The sequence below is a fragment of the Saccoglossus kowalevskii genome, chromosome 7 (genome assembly GCF_978046115.1).
Source record: "Saccoglossus kowalevskii chromosome 7, keSacKowa6.1, whole genome shotgun sequence".
In the NCBI taxonomy this organism is placed as follows: Eukaryota; Metazoa; Hemichordata; class Enteropneusta; family Harrimaniidae; genus Saccoglossus; species Saccoglossus kowalevskii.
Window position 1 is genome coordinate 19,254,672 of NC_140647.1, and position 21,802 is coordinate 19,276,473.

The 21,802-nt window shown below is 32.3% G+C and overlaps 1 protein-coding gene across 2 annotated transcripts in view; it reads left to right on the forward strand.

Annotated features, from left to right (window-relative positions):
- The first annotated feature begins 3,543 nt into the window (after positions 1 to 3,543).
- LOC100375907 (serine/threonine-protein kinase Nek10-like) overlaps positions 3,544 to 21,802 on the forward strand; it is a 29,387-nt gene continuing 11,128 nt past the window's right edge. The window contains exons 1-22 of one of the 2 annotated variants that reach the window (XM_006813917.3): positions 3,544 to 3,629; positions 5,939 to 6,044; positions 8,205 to 8,265; positions 8,842 to 8,963; positions 9,725 to 9,785; positions 10,151 to 10,188; positions 10,384 to 10,468; positions 10,938 to 10,979; positions 11,315 to 11,393; positions 11,972 to 12,039; positions 12,752 to 12,831; positions 13,790 to 13,876; positions 14,319 to 14,448; positions 15,319 to 15,516; positions 15,668 to 15,710; positions 16,173 to 16,234; positions 17,330 to 17,416; positions 17,718 to 17,885; positions 18,886 to 19,014; positions 20,396 to 20,579; positions 21,016 to 21,137; positions 21,369 to 21,471. In XM_006813917.3, the coding sequence (XP_006813980.2) occupies positions 6,013 to 6,044; positions 8,205 to 8,265; positions 8,842 to 8,963; positions 9,725 to 9,785; positions 10,151 to 10,188; positions 10,384 to 10,468; positions 10,938 to 10,979; positions 11,315 to 11,393; positions 11,972 to 12,039; positions 12,752 to 12,831; positions 13,790 to 13,876; positions 14,319 to 14,448; positions 15,319 to 15,516; positions 15,668 to 15,710; positions 16,173 to 16,234; positions 17,330 to 17,416; positions 17,718 to 17,885; positions 18,886 to 19,014; positions 20,396 to 20,579; positions 21,016 to 21,137; positions 21,369 to 21,471 (1,981 nt within the window). In that variant the 5' untranslated portion in view covers positions 3,544 to 3,629; positions 5,939 to 6,012. Of the gene's footprint in view, positions 3,630 to 3,800; positions 3,892 to 5,938; positions 6,045 to 8,204; positions 8,266 to 8,841; positions 8,964 to 9,724; positions 9,786 to 10,150; positions 10,189 to 10,383; positions 10,469 to 10,937; positions 10,980 to 11,314; positions 11,394 to 11,971; positions 12,040 to 12,751; positions 12,832 to 13,789; positions 13,877 to 14,318; positions 14,449 to 15,318; positions 15,517 to 15,667; positions 15,711 to 16,172; positions 16,235 to 17,329; positions 17,417 to 17,717; positions 17,886 to 18,885; positions 19,015 to 20,395; positions 20,580 to 21,015; positions 21,138 to 21,368; positions 21,472 to 21,802 lie in introns of those variants that run through there. The other variant, XM_085501252.1, reaches the window with a different exon arrangement.

The window sequence follows — 21,802 nt, forward strand, 5'->3', positions numbered from 1 at the left end:
ACTAAATTGGATTTAATGGTATACATTTCCAGTAGAAGATTGTTGATAGTACAAAACAACACATGATACCATCAGTTTTTACAAAAGTCAATGGATTGTATGGGTAATAACTTAAAAATGAATGATACTCTAGACAGGAATTCTCGTCTTTGTAGGTGGACGTAAAGATTTGAAAGATTCAATATGAACAAGAACGCTGATGTTTAGATAAATACATTAGAATATGATTTATCACGAACTAGTACCGTATTCAGCATTCAGCTATTCGTTCGATGGAACGATACCATTCAGGCTAGTATAATAGGTGATTTTCCGAACAATTGCGAGATCTCGCGAGATGCATGAAAGACGCGCGTCGAACGTCTGCCGCAAAAATCGAACGATTTGATTTTGAACTAGAATTTCTTTATTTCGCAGCTTACATTGACCGGCCGATCTTCGACAGAGGAATATTGCTTCCGAATACCCTCACTTAATCGAAATTGCCTATCATCAAATGTGGACACCACATTATTAAGCATGGAAATGTCCCCGAAATACTTTCGCGTTTGTCGAATCCCACGCGATGTTTGACGCGACTACGACGCTATGACCTTTGTTTGTCCTGTTTTTACGTTCGATTTCACGCATAACGCGTGATTCTCGCAGTGTACGGAAAATGGTCTAATAGCACGCATGTACACTGATTAATTTTCGCACGGTACATCCAATAACAATCAATGCTCATGCGTATAGTGTTTTTCAATTTTCCATCCAAGAATTACTCTCGTGTGTGCTACAAAAGAATCATTAACGTGCATTATCAAACAACAATAAAAGAAAAATATAATTGTGTTTCGTCCATATTGAATTTTTAGGGAAGATAGTTACACCATGGAGTTCTTATTACCTCCATGGTTACACAGATTTATTGTAAATAAGCTTAACTAATGTTAACTAGTATCGTAAATAATGATGGTACCGTATAAGTGGTCCCTGAATGATTGTTTTATAGGGAAATGTGTTGAATAATGTTCATTTTATGCAACTGACGTCTTACGGTCAAATTCAAGTAGATTGTCACAGCTTCGTTTTCGCTTTTTGCGCAGTTATGTGCGCAAGTAAATCGATATGATTGCCTGTTTAAACACGATCCATCTTTGAATGTAATGTTGGAATAAAAATGAACTCTTATGTTTATATCATATTTTTTTCGTGTAATCTCAGACTACTAAGTGTCCGAGGTGTTATTTCAAAAAAAAACAAAACACAAAAAGAATTTTGCCAACCAACTCAAAAATGTAATATCGGCGAAAACGGCTATTCGTTCATAGACCCTTTTAGAGGGTCTATGATTCGTTAGATTAAAAACCCCAAAATTTGCAGTGATTGTTGTTGTACATACCAATACAGCCAGTGCATATGCAGAATGTGTTGTTTTCTCGAACGATTACTCAGATGTATGTTACAAGATTAGCTATGTCAAGTCATGATAAAAATATGCCGTATCAAAAAAAAAAAATACAATAGTAAAAATTACAGGTTCTCGTTTTTATTGCTTTTGGAATGAAAAAAAAACACGTTAATTTTATCTAAATTCCGTGTCAGTGGTGAATGACTGAGGATGGGTTAGAAGTATATGCACATATGAATGTAAGAAGTAAGGTCGGCTTACGAATATTACAGAATAGTATGCTAATCAGTTATAGGTTTTACATTTCTCAATAAAAGCAACAAACACTTACTAGTAATTTTCTCATTTTTAACACAATACATGTAAACATAGTTTAATAAAATTTGATAGACAAATATCAAGACGCAAAATAAAATTTCGCAATGTAGGTTGTTATCAAATATAATAAACATAACATTACGAAAATATGTTGTATTCGCAGCAATAAACCTACACATTTGACAGGTCATTGACCCTGAATGACCTCCAGTCATTTGCATACTTAATAGAATCTGAGGAAGGCGTAGCGTAAAAAAAAAAACATATTCAAGAAAATAGTACTAGTATATAGAAAACAGAACAGAAGTTGTAATCATGAAACTAGATCTAACATTTTCCATGCTGTAGCAAAATTAGTTTTGAAATGTACATAGAATAGAATAATGCTTTATTAAATCCTTAATGAAATCTGACATTTCAGTTTTGGTAATTGCTGTATTAAAGCTTTTTGAAATTAACTACAATTAAACTACACATACAATACAATAATAGATTTCTAATAAACAACAACTAAATCACACTGAAAATATAGCACAACAATACATTAATTAATTATCACCTTCACTTTTCTTATTTTGTAGGCTTTCTGTATGTAATTTAATAACCCGAGTAGACATTGTTAGTTGTGTTTAAAATGTGTATAAATTTATCTTTGTTGTTGTAATTTTTGAAATATGGATTGGAGAATAGACTATATAATTCTTGTCTATTTCCTGTATAGAGATCACACTCAGTGATGAAATGGATTTCATCCTCAATCATGTTACATTGTCACATTTCCTGTTCTAAATTTTTGTTTTTGGTTTTGTGTGTCTACCCACTTCTATGTACAGTTGGTGGCAGCTAATTCTAAATTTGCTCATTGTTTGAACCACTTGCCTATCAGTTAACTGTTATAAATAATATTCCTGTTTAATGTCTTTTTTTAATAAACTGTAAGTCCTCAGTTTAGATTCTGTTCTTTGCATGTCTATGTTCCATTTGTTAATGCAGTACTTTACTGCCATTTTGTTGAAGTTTTGTTTTGCAATGTTGCTTGATCTGTTATTCACATTTAGAATGTGCCTACATAATCTGAGGTGGACTTTTTCAGGTTCAGTCTTGTCCCAGTTTTTGTTCGTACATACTCCCTGTATTTCTCCCCATATGTTAATATTGGTATTTGTGTAGTCTCAAACAATTTTGTTTTAATAGTAATATTGTTTCTATTGTTATTATAGATAGGTGCTTGTGCCCTTTCTGCTCTCCTTGCTTGTTTTGCTAGTGTTGACATTGTTAAGTCCATAGACCCATTACTATTAAAATTAACACCCAGATAGGTGAAGTTTGTTGTTTTCTCAACTATATCATACTGTAAAACATGTTTAAATAGCTACGTGCCATTTTAGCGAATTTGTCTCCACGCATGAATTAACTGAATCTTAATTTAGCTAAAGTGTCAACAATCTCATTGTGAGAATATACTTTATTATAAATTAGTGACATCTTGAATTAGCAGATTAGCTAAATTAGCTAAAAAAACATGCTAGCATGATGCTAGCTAAAAATACATGTTTTACAGTATATCCGAATTAAATCCAGGTCTGTACTTTGTATCGCTCTCGAAACAGTTAGGTGCTAATAAAAAAAAATTACTATTAAGCCATTAATAATGATTAATTATTGATTTGTCTATTTGTCTTGCAACCATCTTAGACCATTTCCCGTAAAACCAACAAAATACGCACCCAAACGCACTCGATGAACTCATTAACATTAACGGTGCGATATTTGCATAAGAATGGTGACGTCACGGGTCCTTGATCTGTACTGTGTACATTACACTGTAATCTGCAGAAGTCACGGAGTACGTTTCAATGATTACACCGGCGACGTACAGTCATTTACCGTTCATGGAACTCAGGAATAATTAAATGATGTGAGTAGGATTAATATTGATGAAATGACACGATTGTCATTTTCTTATTCAATATTTTGTGACGTATTTTCATGTATGCCTGATGAAAAGAGCCCAGCTGAGCTGTACACCGTACGTTTGGTTGCTGAGGACGCCATCTTGAACTTTCTCCTGCAACCGTGGTACGAGTAGTCGCTGCTTGAACTGACCCTGAAATCCTTTTTGTGATAATAATATGAACATTTTTTGCTGGTTTACGAGATATTGAATATTGACGAATCGAGTAGGTTCTGATTATTTAGCTGACATTGCGTGACTGCATTTTTTCTTCCGGATAACATGCATCAAAACGTTCCAATCAAATACAAGCTACACATAATAATGCATGGACGTCCATGGCGCAGGGTACAATAAATATATTGGCCACCCGGGAAGAAGTGGCCGTGGCCGTGACCGCAAAATATTGTTGTGGTATCGTGTAACTGTGACAGTGTTATTCGACGTATGAAGTCGTGTAACATGGGTGTACATCCGTGACGAACTGATGACTGCCACAGCGTGCATGTCTACAGGTCATACCGGATGGCGACAGAAGCCTTTTTTTTTTAAGTCACGGCGCGGCGGACGTTCAGTGTGTCCATAATTTTCAAACTCGTTCATTCGAGTTTGACATAGACCCAGCTGATTGGTGGATATAATTTCATAATTAGTTTGTCAATGACTAAAAAATAGTTTTTGATGGAAAACAAAACATTGATTCATATAATATAAATATATAATATAATATATTATTATTGTAAATTGCATGGCTGTACACACTACATATAACCATGATACAATCAAAGTTTCTCCGAGATTTTAGACTGCACTTCAATATTATAATATATACATATATTGGCCAAAAGGAGTGTTGCATTTTTTTCAAAAAATGTACATATTGGCAATAATTTGATAACACTTGTGGCACATGGTATCTATTTTGACTTCTATGCATAGCTCATTTTTAAGGTGTAGCAAATTGTTGACTACATGTATTTTTTTATTTCTTCAACAAAGGTCGATCTTTGCTAGATAACAGTGGTATGCAATAATGTAAACTATAAACTATCCAAACAAAAGAATATAAAATATCACATACTTGTCTAAGCTTTAGTCTTGGATGGCCAAGGCTACTATAAAACCATTTATTTTTATTGACATTTTATTTGATGTCACTGTTTTGAGCATATTCACTGTGAAAAAAGCAAAATTAAAACCCAGTGAATAATTAATGCATTTACAGTATTCATAGGTTTCTTGTGGTATCACTTATCAGCTCATTCAGCCAAGTAAGTGTGAAATGTGATGATAACACTTTCATTAGAGTAGGAGCTCCATGATAAAAGTCACTTGTTACAACATTAGCATTGTTGTCTAATTAATTCAGTTCCTGGAGGGCTTTACGTGTCTTTCAAGTCACAACTTGTATTCCCCAAGAGCATTATTTTACATGACATGGAATTGTCTTAAATTGAGGCTCGTTTGTTGGTGTCTAGGAAGCAGTTCATCCTGTCCATGGTTTCTAGATGTTTCTAATATGTCTGTACAAAACTGACGGTAAGATAAACTATACATATTACCGGTAATCTGTATTCCTCAGATGTAGTGAACAGTTTAGGTATATTAATCACTTGGGCAGTAGGAATACTAGATTAACTGTACTTTTCATTACATTTGATTTGTAAAACCTGAGACTGTACATGCATATGTTATAGTGCTGACTCATTTAATTTCATTGAATTAAAAAGATTTGATTGAATTTAGATCTGTCACTCAATGAAGGCCAAGATGTTACACCATGTAATAATATAGTAGTCATTATCAATAATCAGATTTTAAAATTAGGAAATATGTTTTTTTTGTCATTCTTGAATGATTTTCATCTAAGGCTCTAAGGGTTTTTTGTTCTCTCTTTTTTTTATCTTTCTGTGATTTGTTTTCATAGATTGTGCTTTTAATATTTGAACGTCAGCTGAGATTAAAGTCAATTCGTAGCTAAACCTATGCGCTATTTTTATGTGTGTAGAATGATTCATACTATGAGGGCTGTGGAAAGACTTTCCAATGTACCTTTACCCTAACCCTCCAGCCCCCCAATTCAATTGTATATGGATAACTATAGGTGAGCTTATACAATTAATTTTGGGGGGGGGGGGGTAATTGAGGATAGGGGTCAGTGCTGCTAACCAACACGATGAAGTAGTATACCAGAACTATAATGAGTTCAGCTGATTTACATACATTTAGGCAGGACATTTATGGAAATGATGACTGTGTTTTTTTTTTTACAGATACAACATTATTTACCTGAATTGCATCACTACGTCATCTTTATTTATACTCATTATGCAGATTGAATCAAAGCATGGATTGTGATACTAGATTAGCTGTAGATGAGTAAGTAATTGTTTACTTCTTAATAATATTTAATACTGTATCTCATCTTATTACAGTATCTTAGACTACTGGGAAATTTTTTAATTTTATAAGAGACCTTATTTTAGGATTTTCCTGAGTCAGCAAAAATCAGGAGATATGATAGCATTTTGTAATCAAAATCAATGTCTGGATTTATGGATTTATTACTTTATTTTTCATCAGCCATGTTTTTTATTCAAACTCAATTTAAAGAGCGGCATGTACGTCGTCGTGCCGCGTCCTGTTCGATATGGGACTCATAGCGACGTATACAACGCGTGTAAAATACATTGTTTGTTTACATGAAATTTGAATATGTGCTGTGCAACAACCACCACATTTTTGAGTAGTAAACAACAATGACAAAAGTGTATGAATCATAGACCTTATTGAAGGCGTTCAACCCTTTGAGCGCCAAAATATAATGTTGTCACCACTCACAATTTTAGGATCCACATACTTTTTTTAAAATTATTCCAAAATATGGATCAAGACTTGTAGCCTATAAAAAATGTCCATATGGTCAAAAATTAATAAAAATAATATGGGAAAAATACCTAAAATCGGGCAAAATCTTGCATGGAAATTTTGCCGGAAAAAATGATGGAGCTCAAAGGGTTGAGATCATAAACTCAGTTTGAGAATAATACTTACTGTAAAAGAAATTATACAGAGGACAAACTATTAAAGCATACATGTTTGATTTTGTTTTATTATAATATTAACTAAACTGGTACTGTAAAATCTGTATTAAAAGCCGCGGCTTCAATTAAAACGATACAATGCAACAGAGGGGATGCTTCTATTCAAAAAGAATGGGTCCGAATTCTATTAGAGATGCGGCTTCTAATACAGATTTTACGGTATTTTTAAACAAGTAATACTGTGTATTTGGGGCTGTTGACCTGAACACACTTCATTAATTATGTTGAGTCAGTTTAATGATACACACAAGGACACTCTTTATAACTTTTGTGGTAGACCAGAGTACTTGACTGAAGGATAAGACAGGAAACCATACCATTATTTATTCCAAGGTTATTGTCCTTTGTGTAAGAATAACAATATTATGCCATAGCTCTGTTTCATGGGTTTGTAACAATAGACAGTCTATGCCCAGTTATTCAAAGGCCTATTCTGTCTATACTAAAAATGTTGATTTTGTAAAGATTAAATGTACACAACTAAATAAACTATTGATTTTATTAAAAGCTTATACCCAGGTATTATCAAATGTAGGAAAACAAAACAAAACATGACAGAACAGGAAATGTGCACTTGGTTTGTAACCTTACCCGTAATCCACATAAAAGGAAAGGTACAGGCGGGGGAAACAATTTAATTGTCGTATTCATTATTTTCGGTATTGTTCCAATATACACCAAACTAAGGAGAGTTTTATTGCATTAACATACATGTGTGTTTTTATCATTTTAAAAGTGAAAAAGAAATTTTGAATGGATGGTTGGTGGCCATTTTGTTTATGTCCTGGTGACCAATTCACAGAGTTGAATGTGCCAAAACCGTTCAAACTTTTGCTGGATACTCATATAAATGCCATTTTTTCCTCCAAGAATTCAATCTAGTGTGGATGATGGACTGCTATTTTGGTGTTTTATTTATTCATCAGCCTCTTGCCGATAGGTTACTCTTCCAAATGTTCCCTTTTCATTTTGTTATTCTCATTACAATAAATATTCAAGTTTCATCTTCACATATGACCAGGAGACCACTTCAATTTCCTGAGTGAAAAATCTTAGCGAATTCTGCGAGTCATTAAAAATCATGAAATTTTATTGCTGTGAAAATTTCTCCGGAGTTCTACGAAAAAGAGTGTCAGTGAATTTCACAAAATGTTGTCTTCTTGAATTCTATAAAATCAATATATCATGAAATTTCCTATCAGTGAGAATTGTTATGGCAACTCATTCTGCAGTACAGTGCTTATTATTGATTCCTGACAAAATCCTGTAATTATTGCCTGAATAAACAACATTGCGGGAAATTGAGTTGAGGTTGTCTTGCATGCAACCATGGAAACGTAAACAGTATACGGAAGTACAATCACATGTCTATAGATTTTCTGAATTCTGATGTTTATCTAATACATATCGTTAATATAAATAATTAACATTTCAGAGAATGCCAGCAACTGTCAAAATTACTAGATCTTCTTGATAATCCTGCCACAGAACAACAGGTTAGTGACATCGTCCTTGAGTGTACTATCTGATAAATGACAATAATGACTGCCATATTTGCTTTTTTAGAAGGACATCCACAAAAACTGCATGTATTGCAGACTGAATCACTGAAATATTAACCATGGAAACACCTGTTAGAGCAAATACCATATCATAAGCATATCTCTAGTAGAAGCAGACATGAATAAAAAACTGGATTTATTGTATTCTAAGCATTGAAATATGACTTATTTTGACCATTGACTCATCTGTTATTTATTCAAGCATGCGCTACTAATAAGGAAAATATGATACAATAAATGTACAATACTTTATTATGTCTATGGTCATAATAAGTCGTATTTCAATGATCCTGTATATGAACGCAATTGTTGGTTTACATATGTGCTTCTATTGGAGATTGTCTTCTAATAGAAAAAATATTGAGTGGGTGTTGTATGGAGTTTCAAAACACAATGCTGAAGTGATGCACAAAAACTACAACTACTGCGATTCTCAACTGTACTCGTTATTGTAGACACTGTGTTATTGCATATATGGTATTAAATGTCCTTATGTGATTATTTTTCTAGTTACCGTCCAGTGAAGTAGACCCTTCAAATAATAATGAAATACTCAATAAATCTGTTCAGAATTTATCCATCGATGCCGTCCACTATGAAACTGCTGAATCCCAAGCACTGGAGAAATTAAGGTATGTGAGTCTACCGGTGAATTAAATATCACCAGATCTTCTTTAGATAGTTGAAGTGAGCAAAAATCATGAAATATTGTAGCTTTGAATATTTCTCAAAATCTTTATTAGAAACCGCATTCCTAATAGAAACTGAACAATTGTGAACCAATAATTCACCATATCTCATTTCTGTGTAGGTCCACTGCTGCATTGTACTGGGGTACTATTTCAGAGAAGCTGCGGCTTTTAATACAGATTTAATTCAAATTTTATGTTCAAATATGCAGTTGTACGGTTATCCAATTAACTGGCAATATTTGTGATTTGGTTTCCCATTCATTAATGCAATGACAGTAAGACAGGAGTCACAGTGACTTGTGTGACATTTTTTCTTCGCAGTCGCTCTGGAATTATGTTAATCATGAACATTTCTAGTGGGAAAGAGTTTACTTTTGTTGTGATGCTGATGTTTTTGTCAAATCACATTTTTATTGTCTATGTCATTATAATCACAATTGTGCAATTTATTACAATATATTGTTGACATTTCAATTTCTATTGATTAACTCATTTATTTGGAAATTTGTCATACTAACATATGTCATATGTGTTATTCATCATGTTTTAATCTGTCGTGGCCATTCAGTATTTTTGAAATACACATGCATTTGCCCTTCTATCATAGAGGTCATCCATCTGCTTAAACAATTAAACTATGATTACTCATTAACCAAATCATCAATCAAAATGCTCACTTAATTCATCTTTCTTCATTACAGTTTGAAATATCAGTCTGAAAGACATTTTAGTAGTCACCAACAAAAGTCTTATTTTAATCTGGTAAGTATTACCACTGTATGATAGTATGGTTTAACACATCGCCTCCACGGATAGCCAAAATGAATAGAAAAAAATGGCGTCAAAGTAATAATAATTTTACAAGGTACTTCCACCAACCTCTCAGTCATCATTGTTGTTTAAAACAGATATTATACTATATACTATATTGTGTTGCTCAGCTGTATAGGGCCAATGGGCAATGTTAGAGGACAGTATATCAGCCAACAAGCTGCAAGTTAAATACACATGTCATGTTATTCTATATTTTACGAGTACCGTTATATCACGTACTTTAGTCTGAAAATGACAATTCTAGTAATGAAGGAGGAGGAAATAATATATATTATGTTTATTTTATTTTTCAGATATTTAGAGCGTTAGTTGAAAAACGACTATGCTGCATGTAAGTTAAAATATTATTACAATAATAAACGAGCCACAGTGTCGTTTTGGATGAGGAGTTGATTTTAAACGAGACAGTGTAATATTGTGTAGCTGTGTGCTCAGTCTTTAAACATGCATGGTGTGAAGTATTTTGTATTCTTTTATATATTTAATTTTTATAGTTACTGACCGTCATGTATCATCTTGTTTTCAGAGATTGGGCCGATAAAGCTCCGCCTGAAATCATACTTCGAGTTTTGATATGTCTACGTATGTTAATGAGAGATGCATCTTATCAGGTAATGTTAAAATACTTCATTATTAATTCATAATAGCATGTATTATTCCCATGAAATATTGAGTGAAAAAATCCAAGGCTGTCACTCAATACATTGTATTGAAACAGTTGAAGATGTTCTGTTGAAGGTGGATTATTCAATGGGTTTAATTTTACTAGATATGTTGTCGCATGGATATTAAATTCACTGGTTTGTAAAGAAAAAAATTCAATTGATTGTTAAATTTGAATTTTCACTTGTTTTTAATTTAACACATTGTGCTGTCAGTGAAATATTAAAATGTTTGTCACGATTGTAAAAGTTTATGGACTGTGCACAAAACAGCATCTATATGGTTGTGTAATTACACCCTCTTTTTCAAGTGAGTATGGAATCAACATTGTTACATTTTTAGTAGGGTTTAATACACAAACTGAATCAACTAATTTATACATGCATGTATGTATGTATAAACTATTTTTTTCTCTAGAAACTGTTCTTTAAACTGGGAGGAATTAAGGTGTTGGCAGAGGTAAATAACCAACTTCTTCTTCTAATGACTGCCTCTAAATTTTTAATGTACTTCATGTATTATGGTATCATATTCTAGATTTCAAGAAGATTCCAAATTCCTTGTCTTTAATATTTTAGTGCAATATTTTGTATATTTTCATGTATTTTCAAATATTATTATTTTTTTAATTTTAGATCAAATGGGTATAGTTTCCATTGAATATAGAAATTATGTGGTTTTATTCTTGAAAAGGTGGCAAAAGTTGACTTTGAAAAGCGTAATCGACTCAAAATATTACTAATGTTGACAGGTTTTGTGTTTAACAGTCCATGTACTGATTGATTTATTCTTAGCGTCTACAAACTGTCACTGAAAGATATTTACATTATGGTGAACAAGCATTTATATTGGATATATTGAAAGAAATGACAAGTAAGTGATATTATATATAATGCATGTAATATTTTTTAGTTTCCTGTCAGTAGATATTAGTGAATTGTATCAATCTAAGCCTCAGGCTACTCGGCCATTCTGGCAGTCATATCGAGTACTCAATGACGTCAAACTACTGAGGGGGGGGGGAGCTAAAATGTCATGGGATTATGTATAGTTCAAAAAAGAGATGCTGGATTGTTGAATATTGCAGCAAGAACACAGGACATCACTCTGCACTGTTTATATGCAATATGTTGTTGTATGTACTGTATTTGCTCTATTAGTTGTGCCATGCACTTACATAATAACTGAGGTGATCCAGCATGCAATAAATGCAATTTAGTCATTGTGTGCTTTTATTCTATGCACTTCTAATGGAGCAAATATGGTATTTGTATTGTTTAGGAATAGGAGTCACTTTTCACTCAAGTCCATTTGGGGTGGGGTGAGAAAAATGGGGTTGTCAGCAACTTCCTGTTGTAATTGTATTATAGTGCTTGAAAAATACAGTGAAATAAGTTTTTCAGAAAAAAATTAAATACTTAACTTACTACCATAATTTACATATTATTTAGATATATTTCAGAAGTTATCAGCCGTGGTATCCCAAAGAGACTGGCTTGTTGCATGTGGTGCGCATAAGGTATGTATATATCTTTTTAACACATCACATGCTTGAAAGCCTTCTCGAATAACCAAAATTATTTAAAAAAAAAAAACAGCTTCGATTCTGCAGGTGGTGTGTTACTGATAATACTACTGGAATGATCATTGAATCCTATTGCTGTTATACTGTTAACTTGTGATGCATTGCAACCTTATTTAGACTTTACACTTTACACCCAAAACTGAATGCCTAACATGAATATATCTGAAGTGCTGCTTTATTTATTTTAATTTGAATATTCTTAGGAACATTTGATGGGGGGTGGGGGTGTGTGACCAACAGCCCCTCTGGGAAACTGATGTATGCTGCTGAGAAAACCGTAAAGATATTAAAGGTTGCTTTACAGGGCTTGAATCTCACAGAGACCTCAAAGGCAATTGCCTCAATCCCTGGTTGGAGTCTTTAACAAAAAAACAGATTTCTCTAATAGTATTTCAATATATCAAGATAATTTTATAAAATTTTTCTTGAGAAAGGGTACCTTAATGAACTTCTATGCTGCAAAACGAACAACAAATTTGCACATTTAACAAGTTTTCTGAATGTAGCAGAACCTGGTTGTGATGTGATATTAAACACCAACACCAACCAACAGCATGCATCTGTTGTTTCCAGGTCTGTTAATAAATATACACAAAGAGGAAGTCAATATTCCTATTTTAAATTGCATTATTTGTTCTCTTGACAGCCACTAGTACTTTTGCTTTCTTCCAATGATGTCATTGTCCTGCACTGTACACTATATGCTCTCATAAGTTTAGCTGAAAGGTTAGTTATATGTTAATAATTCGTCTAAATACATCACTGTGATTGATCAAGCTATATGCAAATTTTATAGCTTAGACCTGAAACCTGAATAATACCGGGGGTATGTACTAAACATATATTTTTCTTTATTAGGTATGTTTCATCTAATATAAGGTTGATATTGTATAGTTTTTATCAGTGCATCTCAGAAATAAATGCATGAAACCAACTGTTGCATTTATTTTTGTACACTGAATTATTAAAATTTTGTTTATTATGAGTATATATACACATATATATATTTACATAAAACACATGTATTACTAATAGAATAAATATACATTATTGTGAATACCATATTTTCTCTATCAGAAGTACATCTGCAATAACAAAAATTATTTATTGTATTTATTGGATTTTAATTATATAGACATGCATGCTTTTAATAGAGTAAATACGTTATTTGAACAAATGAAAAATGTGAATTTAGGTAAAATATTTTTTTTCTAAAATAACATGTATTTTTAAAAGTTTGTTCAAACAGCTGTGATTGGAAATACTATCTATAAACTGCTGTGATTGGAAATATTATCTCAATATTAATTTTTTATGAAAGATTGTGTAAACTGCTGTGATTGGAAATATTAAATAGAGTAAATACGTTATTTGAACAAATGAAAAATGTGAATCTAGGTAAAATAATTTTTTTCTAAAATAACATGTATTTTTAAAAGTTTGTTCAAACAGCTGTGATTGGAAATACTATCTCAATATAAGATTGCATAAACTGCTGTGATTGGAAATACTATCTCAATATTAATTTTTTATGAAAGATTGTGTAAACTGCTGTGATTGGAAATCTTATCTTAACATTAATTTTTTATGAAAGATTGCATAAACTACTATGATTGGAAATATTATCTATAAACTGCTGTGATTGGAAATGATATCTCAATATTCATGTTTTCCTTGTATACAGTCCTGCACCAAGAGCTCTTATAGGGGAATTAAATTGCATTGAAACACTGCTGAGAATTCTTCAAGACTATGATATCTTATCTAAAAAGTAAGTATAGCCCTTATGTTGGTAAATTTAAAGCTGTCTTGTCATCTGTGTTTTATTGCAAGCCTTTGTACCAGTTATATAAGGATTGAATTTTTTTTTATAAAATGGCCTCATTTTGGCGGCTTTTTATTTTTGTTTTTATTCTGAAATTAAATTAAATTAATGAATTTATATGAAAATTCTGCAAAAGGAAAAACATTAAAAAAAAAGCACATGGCTGCTAAAAACCTGCCAATGAATATTTTGTTTTTGTCTAACAGTTATCGTAGATAACATATAACAGTTATGATATGGTACTGTATTTGCCTAAATATTATACTTGTCAATAACTAAAAGTTAATGAGTATCTCATTTATAAATGGGAATTTTGTTTTAAAAGTATTGTCATGTTATTTGTGATTAGTAATATTGATTAATTAATTTCTTATAATATTTGTTATAGATTAGCTGCTAGTTTGTTGCGTATACTCTGTGCGGATAGCCAAGTACGAGAGCAAGTTAAAATATATGATGGCGTTCCTATTCTTCTTAGCGTTCTACATTGTGATAATTTAAAACTATTATGGAACTGTGTAAGTATTCTCTTATTGCCTTGGTGATAATATTTACATTACTATAGATACAATTTGAGATACACCTCATTTGAATGACACTTTATCCGCTTTGCAGTTAATGTTTTTATGCTATAATTAAAAAAAAAAGATCAAGAATACCTAATCTAAGTTTTACCTTGCCTGTATCTGTGTTTTTTTTTAAATGCAGATTCCCATAATAGTCTTGGCAATTCATGTAACTTCCTATAGGCTTTTTTATTGCCTGAACTTGAATCTGTTTTCATATAACTAGCATCATACATATACGCGGCTCGGCTCATGAGTAAACATCCATTTGATGTTAAACTTAGAGAAACCTATTTTGAGTGTCTGTCAATACTCTCACTGTACTGTCTTTGTGCATACTTTAAGGTATCCTCGTAATAACCTCATAGTCTATCTCCTATTGGAGAGAAAATATGACAAATGAGAAAACAAAATTTGGAACATACACTAAATTTAAACATAATTACAATTTTTAAGACAACTTAAATGTTCTAAATACAAATCAAAGAATTTCTGTAAATAGATTCAGAACAAGTAATAACAATTTATCATTGAAAAAGGAAGACACACCCATCCAAAAATACCATTAGAAAATAGGATTTGTAGACATTTTTCATTAAAGATGAAATAGACTTCCTTTAGGTATGTCCAAAATATGAAACACACTGAAAAGAAACACTGTCCAATATCATATTCCCAAAAGAAACAATAACTAATCTGCAGAAATTCATTTATTTAATGAAAAGTAGTGACAAAAATACAATTAAGCTGTTAAGTGATTTTATTCACAATTCTTTCATTTTAAGAAATTAAATTGAGTTAAACTGATATTTTTTTTTCCAGATATGGTGTATAGTTCAGTTATCAGAAGATGCTGATATTAGTAGTGACATTAAAACAATGGGTGGAGTTCCTTTAATACTAAGTATATTGCACGACAGGAAATTTGTGTCTGACCACTCGTCTGGTCCAAGTGGTCTTCCCAAAAGTGCTGACAGAGCTGGCAGAAAACATCCACTGGCTGTGCCCGTGGATAATACAGTGAGTGCAATTCATGCAAGGCTTACACCTAATAATTCTACCTAATCAACGTCAATACAATGTGTGTAAAGCATTTCCTGGAGACATAATATTTGGAAACTATCACTTTTAACATTTTTCACTTTCTTATGTGATGTCTTTGTAATAATAGGGTGAAGATGAGCCACTGGAACATGTACTTTCATTACAGTCCGGTAAGTATATAAAATGTACCATGAATTGTGTTTGTGTCAATGTTTTATATTTGGCAATACTATATTGTGTTATTGCATGTATCATTTAATAAGATTGAACCAATTTTTTTTTAACATCTTGTTGTCTAAGAATTGCTTGGTATTATACCTTTTGCTTGTTATGTCAACTGATTTTGTTACGCTTTAAAGAAGAGTGGGCGTCACCTGTGCACAGGCGGAAATTAAGTCCTAAGCACCGATACTAATGCATGGTAAAATTGCAAAGGCTCATAGGTTGGCACTTGTGTGTAAACAATGACATGCTATATATAGCTTCCTGTTGTATGCATAGGTAATGACTACCTCGCTTTAAGCATGCTATGCACTCCACTTCTAGATGTCCGATTAGCATATATTCCCAATTCTCTTACAATAATTTGATGAGATAGCTTTTATTAATTTCACTACATTTGTTATTTGTAGCCTGCTGTGCAGCCTTGACAGAATTGGTGTTGAATGACGCTAATGCACAGCAGTTAGTACAGGTAAGATTGGGTGTTCAATGCCACCTAACTGACATAAAAGTGTTCAATGCCACCTAACTGACATAAAAGTGTTCAATGCCACCTAACTGACATAAAAGTGTTCAATGCCATCTAACTGACATAAAAAATTTCAATACCACTGTGCTGACTTAGGGTAAGGTGTTCAATGCCACCTAACTGACATAAAAGTGTTCAATGCCACCTAACTGACATAAAAGTGTTCAATGCCACCTAACTGACATAAAAGTGTTCAATGCCACCTAACTGACATAAAAGTGTTCAATGCCATCTAACTGACATAAAAAATTTCAATACCACTGTGCTGACTTAGGGTAAGGTGTTCAATGCCACCTAACTGATACATATAAAGGTGTTCAATGCCACCTATAAAGGTGTTCAGTGTTCAATGTCACCTTGCTTATTTAGGATCAGGTTTCCAATGCCATGTAGCTGAGATGAAGTAAGGTGTTCAATGCCACCTAACTGATACATATAAAGGTGTTCAGTGCCACCTATATGGGTGTTCAGTGTTCATTGCCACCTTGCTTACTTAGGATCAGGTTTCCAATGCCATGTAGCTGAGATGAAGTGAGGTGTTCAATGCCACCTGACTGATACATATAAAGGCGTTCAGTGCCACCTATATGGGTGTTCAGTGCCACCTATATGGGTGTTCAGTGTTCATTGCCACCTTGCTTACTTAGGATCAGGTTTCCAGTGCCATATAGCTGAGATGAAGTGAGGTGTCCAATGCTATCTATCTAGATGACATGAGAAATGGTGTCCACTGCCACCTAGCTGACATGATATTTGGTTTTCAATTCCATATAGTTGACATGTAGTCACATATTACACTATTGTATATTGAATGCCTATTTCCCTCTGATAATGCAATATAAAAACCTCATATCTAAGTGTCACAGATATTCCTATAAACGCTATAAAAAGGTCAGATATAATAGTTGTAATTCAAGTTGTATACATAACACATATTTGTACTTGTCAGGTGAAGCTGCAGAAATAATGGTGCTTTTCATTATCAAATTGTTATATGTATATATCCCTAATAGACTTAATTTGTGTATTTTTTTTTAGAATAATGGAGTTTATGTAATTGGTATGTTAATATTTTTACAAAAAAACACTAGAACTCAGGATGCTAGTGCAGTTAACACTTTACAGGTGAGTGGAATAAATGACTGATTTCTGGAGTTCATTGCACGTGTTCTTGTTGTTAATAAAAAGCAAAATGTATCAGTATTTAGATCATTATAGGTTACTCATGGAACACTAATAAACTGTGTTAAATTGTACTTCACGGTGGGCTATTAGGGGATGATCTGCTTTTTGGGGGAGGCATGATATATTTAAGATGATTGGGAATTCGCTTAATTCTCAATTCTTTAAATGCACCTGTGATACCTTCCAGTAAACAAAGCAAAGCTTCAATAGTTTTACTATGTTATTTTTTTTTTTTTTACAGAAAAATGCTTTCCGTGCGTTGAGGTTTTTATTTAGCATGGAGAGGAACCGACAATTGTTCAAGAGACTATTTCCAGCTGATCTATTTGAGAAGTTTATTGATGTTGGTCATTATGTTAGAGATATCAAAAAATATGAACCATTGCTGAACATGATTAACAGTATGTCGGTAAGTGGTGATTTTCTGTTACCACTTGATGTGATATTATTTTTTTACGTCAATGGTCTTTATTTACAAATTCAAGACCATCAGCCCATAAAAGTATTTACATGTACAAGAAGAATATTCAAGAAAAATGTGTACTTTACATGTACAAGAAGAATATTTAAATAAAATCACATATCTCGTTCCTAAGTTTCAATGCATGAAAGATTTATGTGATATTATCAAGCTTCCATGCAACTTGTATATAGAGTCTTTAAATATACTGCAAGAAAGTGTCGGTCATATCATTTGGCAAATCAAAAAACAAAAAACTGTGAAAACATTACTCTACTAATAATGGTATTTTAACCTTTGATTGTGAAAAGATTAGGTCCTATTGTGTTATCCAAAAGATTTAAATTTGGGCAACATTCCCAACCTAATAAAACAATAGATATATACCGGTACTGTAAAATACTTTATTTTAGCTGGAATTAATTTTTGCTGAAATAACTTTTTGGGTGTTTTGTATGGAATTTATTTTCACTGATTTTTGAAAAGTGAATATAAAATATAGGAAAAAAGGTATATTCGCTGGATTTTATTTTCACTGAATCATTCTTTCAGCGAAAATAGCGAAAGATAATTCCAAGCTAAAATAAAGTATTTTACAGTAGTATATTTGTCAGTTTAATAAAATGTACGATACTTTAAAGTAGACACTGCTGTAGATGTTTTTATCAAATCTTCTTATGTTGAAAATGTAATATTGAGTGCAGAATTTAAAATTGTCTATAGGGTCGAATAAAAAGGGTAAACCATGCAAAAATGGAGTTTGATTTGATTTGATTTGATTTTTGTACATTAAATAAAAATTATCTCAGATCTCTTGTTTTGTGGAAATGTTTGTCTGTCAAATTGTGAGATGAAATTTTGATTTTTGAATTTGCATTTTTCTATTACACAACAGCATTATTGTTTTAACTAATGAATAGAAAATTGTATTTTAAATCATTTTTTTCAGAATGAGGAGTTATCAGTAATCAAAGAGTGTTTTCAAGATACCAATCAGAATAAGGAACCAACTCATCATATAAACAACTATGCAGTATATGAACATTTAGGTACAGGGGCTTTTGGTAGTGTTTACAAGGTATGTACAAACTGGTGTCTTAAGGAACAACGTCAAAAGATCAATGTCTGATAAAAAACTTATTTGCTTTAGTTTGGGGGTGGGGGGTTTTGACCTCAAAAAGTTTCCATCCTACAAAAACGATTTTATTTTTAATGAAGTCAAAACAATCTTGGAATATTTGAGTATTTGTTTTTTTTAGCTCCGCTGTCGACTTTGTCGAGCGGAGCTTATCATATGAGTGATTGTCCGTCGTCCGTGTCAATGTTTTACTTTTTCGATTTCTTTTTGAAAACTACAAGTCTGAATGCTTTGATACTTGGTGTTTATGTACCTTGGGTAGACCTCTCTCAGATTTGTTCATTTCATGATAATATCTTCAATTCTCTAATTTTGGTGAATATTATTGTCATTTTTGGTAAAAAGTGATATTTTCGACTTCTTGTTATAAAACCGCAAGTCCAATTGCTTTGATATTACATTGTATGTTTATAGGTACTACATGTGGATCTCTCTCAGATTTGTTCATTTCATGATGATAATTTCAATTCTCTAATTTTGGTGAATATTTTTGTCATTTTTGGTAAAAAGTGATATTTTCGACTTGTTAAAAACCACAATCATTTATGGTGAAAAATGATATTTTTGAATTCTTGTTGAAAACAGCAAGTCCCATTGCTTTGATACTATACATATTGTTCATTTTCTAATGATATCTTCTGTTTTTTAATTGAAATGTGCATTGCTAGCAGCGGAGCTATCTCAGCCGAGAGGCTGCTTGTTTCTATCAAATCATGGACAAAAATAACAGAAAATGAAAAAAAAAACATCCAAGACGAGAAAATGCTTTGGTCCGAGTGTAAATATGTGCAATGTGTAATGACGATTTCATTGTACTACCTACCTTTGTAAATTAAATGTACTTCTTAAAAGAAAGGTACAAATAAAGCTTGTTTTTCTTTGTTATTGGCGCATTTGAAAAGTATTTTTACACCCATCCGACAACCAACTGCTATGCCATACTACTGTCCGATTATCAATTTGTATTTAATGGTGAATGTGTCTGACCCCATGATCAATATTTATCAATTACTGTGGAATACTTTATTTTCGCTGAAAAGGCTTTTTGGGCATTTTGTATAGAATTTATTTTCACTGATTTTTGATGAGTTTAATGTGAAATATAGGAAAAAAAAGTATATTCGCTGGATTTTATTTTCACGGAATCGTCCTTTCAGCGAAGGAATTAAGTTTTTTATCCTACATTGAACTTTTGATGTTGTCTCTAAGCCTTTGTATGTATTGAATATACCGTATATATGCACAGTTCCCATCCCATAATATACTCCTTTGTGAACTACCCCTTTACTTAAAAATTGTAAAACATTTCCTTTCATTTTAGGTTAAAAAAAAAATGAGTGGACAATTCTTAGCGATGAAAGAAATATCTTTGTTGAATCCTGCCATTGGTAAAACAGCCAAGGAAAGAGACGTCAGTGTGGGACGAATTGTCAGTGAACTTCCTATTATTAAAGAAGGCTTGAAACATCCAAATGTAGTTAGATATTACAAAACTTTTAATGAATGTGAGTAAACAAGTTATCTGATGAATTTTATTGTCGTATTTTTATTGCTAAAAACTCCCTTACTTTACGACTAATTCTGAATTAGGCTATGTCCTCGTGATCAAAATCACCCCCTAGGTATTTTCCTATTAAACAAAATCACTCCCTAGGCATGTTCTTGTCAAACCAAACTACCTCCTAGGTGTGTTCTAATAAAACTAAATCACCCTTTTGGTGTGTTCTTGTGAACCCCCCCCCCCCTATGTATATGTACGGGAATACCACCTAACTATGTTCTTGTCAAACCAAACCCTCTAACATATCTGCTTGTCCATTTATCCAGAAGACCCTCTAGCTACATGTATGTTCTAGTCAAACCAAATCACCTCCTAGCTTATGCTCACCATGTAATGTCCTTGTTTAACCTATAACACGTTTCATTGTGTTCTTATTTCAGGTGATAAATTATTTATTGTGATGGAGTTCATTGAGGGGGCACCATTAACTGAACATTTTAATTCGTTAAAAGAAAAAAATGAAAACTTTACAGAAGATAGAATTTGGAATATATTTATTCAGGTGACTCAATAATAGGTTTTTTTTGTTTTTCTTGCACACAAAACCACTACAACTGAGTACATTTAGAGAATGCACAGCATGTTGGAATGTTATCTTCGGTAATCTCAAATCCACGGATACTGTGGTTGCTTTTTATGACATCATTATCATCATTACCTGTCATATTACTTTAAGAATAACACCATGTGTGGTGCTTCCCCACATCAACTCAATATACTTGTTTTTTTGCAGATTGTCTTAGCTCTCAGGTATTTACATAAAGAAAAGAGAATTGTACACAGAGATTTAAGTCCTAATAATATTATGCTCGGAGAGAATGACAAAGTAACAATCAGTAAGTATCGGATATTAATCACTTGGTACTCCATGCCTATATATGGTAAATCATGTCTATAGGCTGATATGATTGTTTTTGACAATCATGACTAACTTGTGATTTGCTGTGTAGGTTGATTTATTAACATACTTTATTTGTTCTTATATACTAAAAGCACATCTCAGATAAAAGTGCATATAAATTCAAAAATCCCATTTGGTATATACTGAAACATTAATTCATTTAAACTGACTTTAAATTAAATATTTTAAATATTTCGACCATATAAACACCATTGTAATTTATTTCAGCGCATTTACTAGTGAAGGAACAAATATGATACATGTAT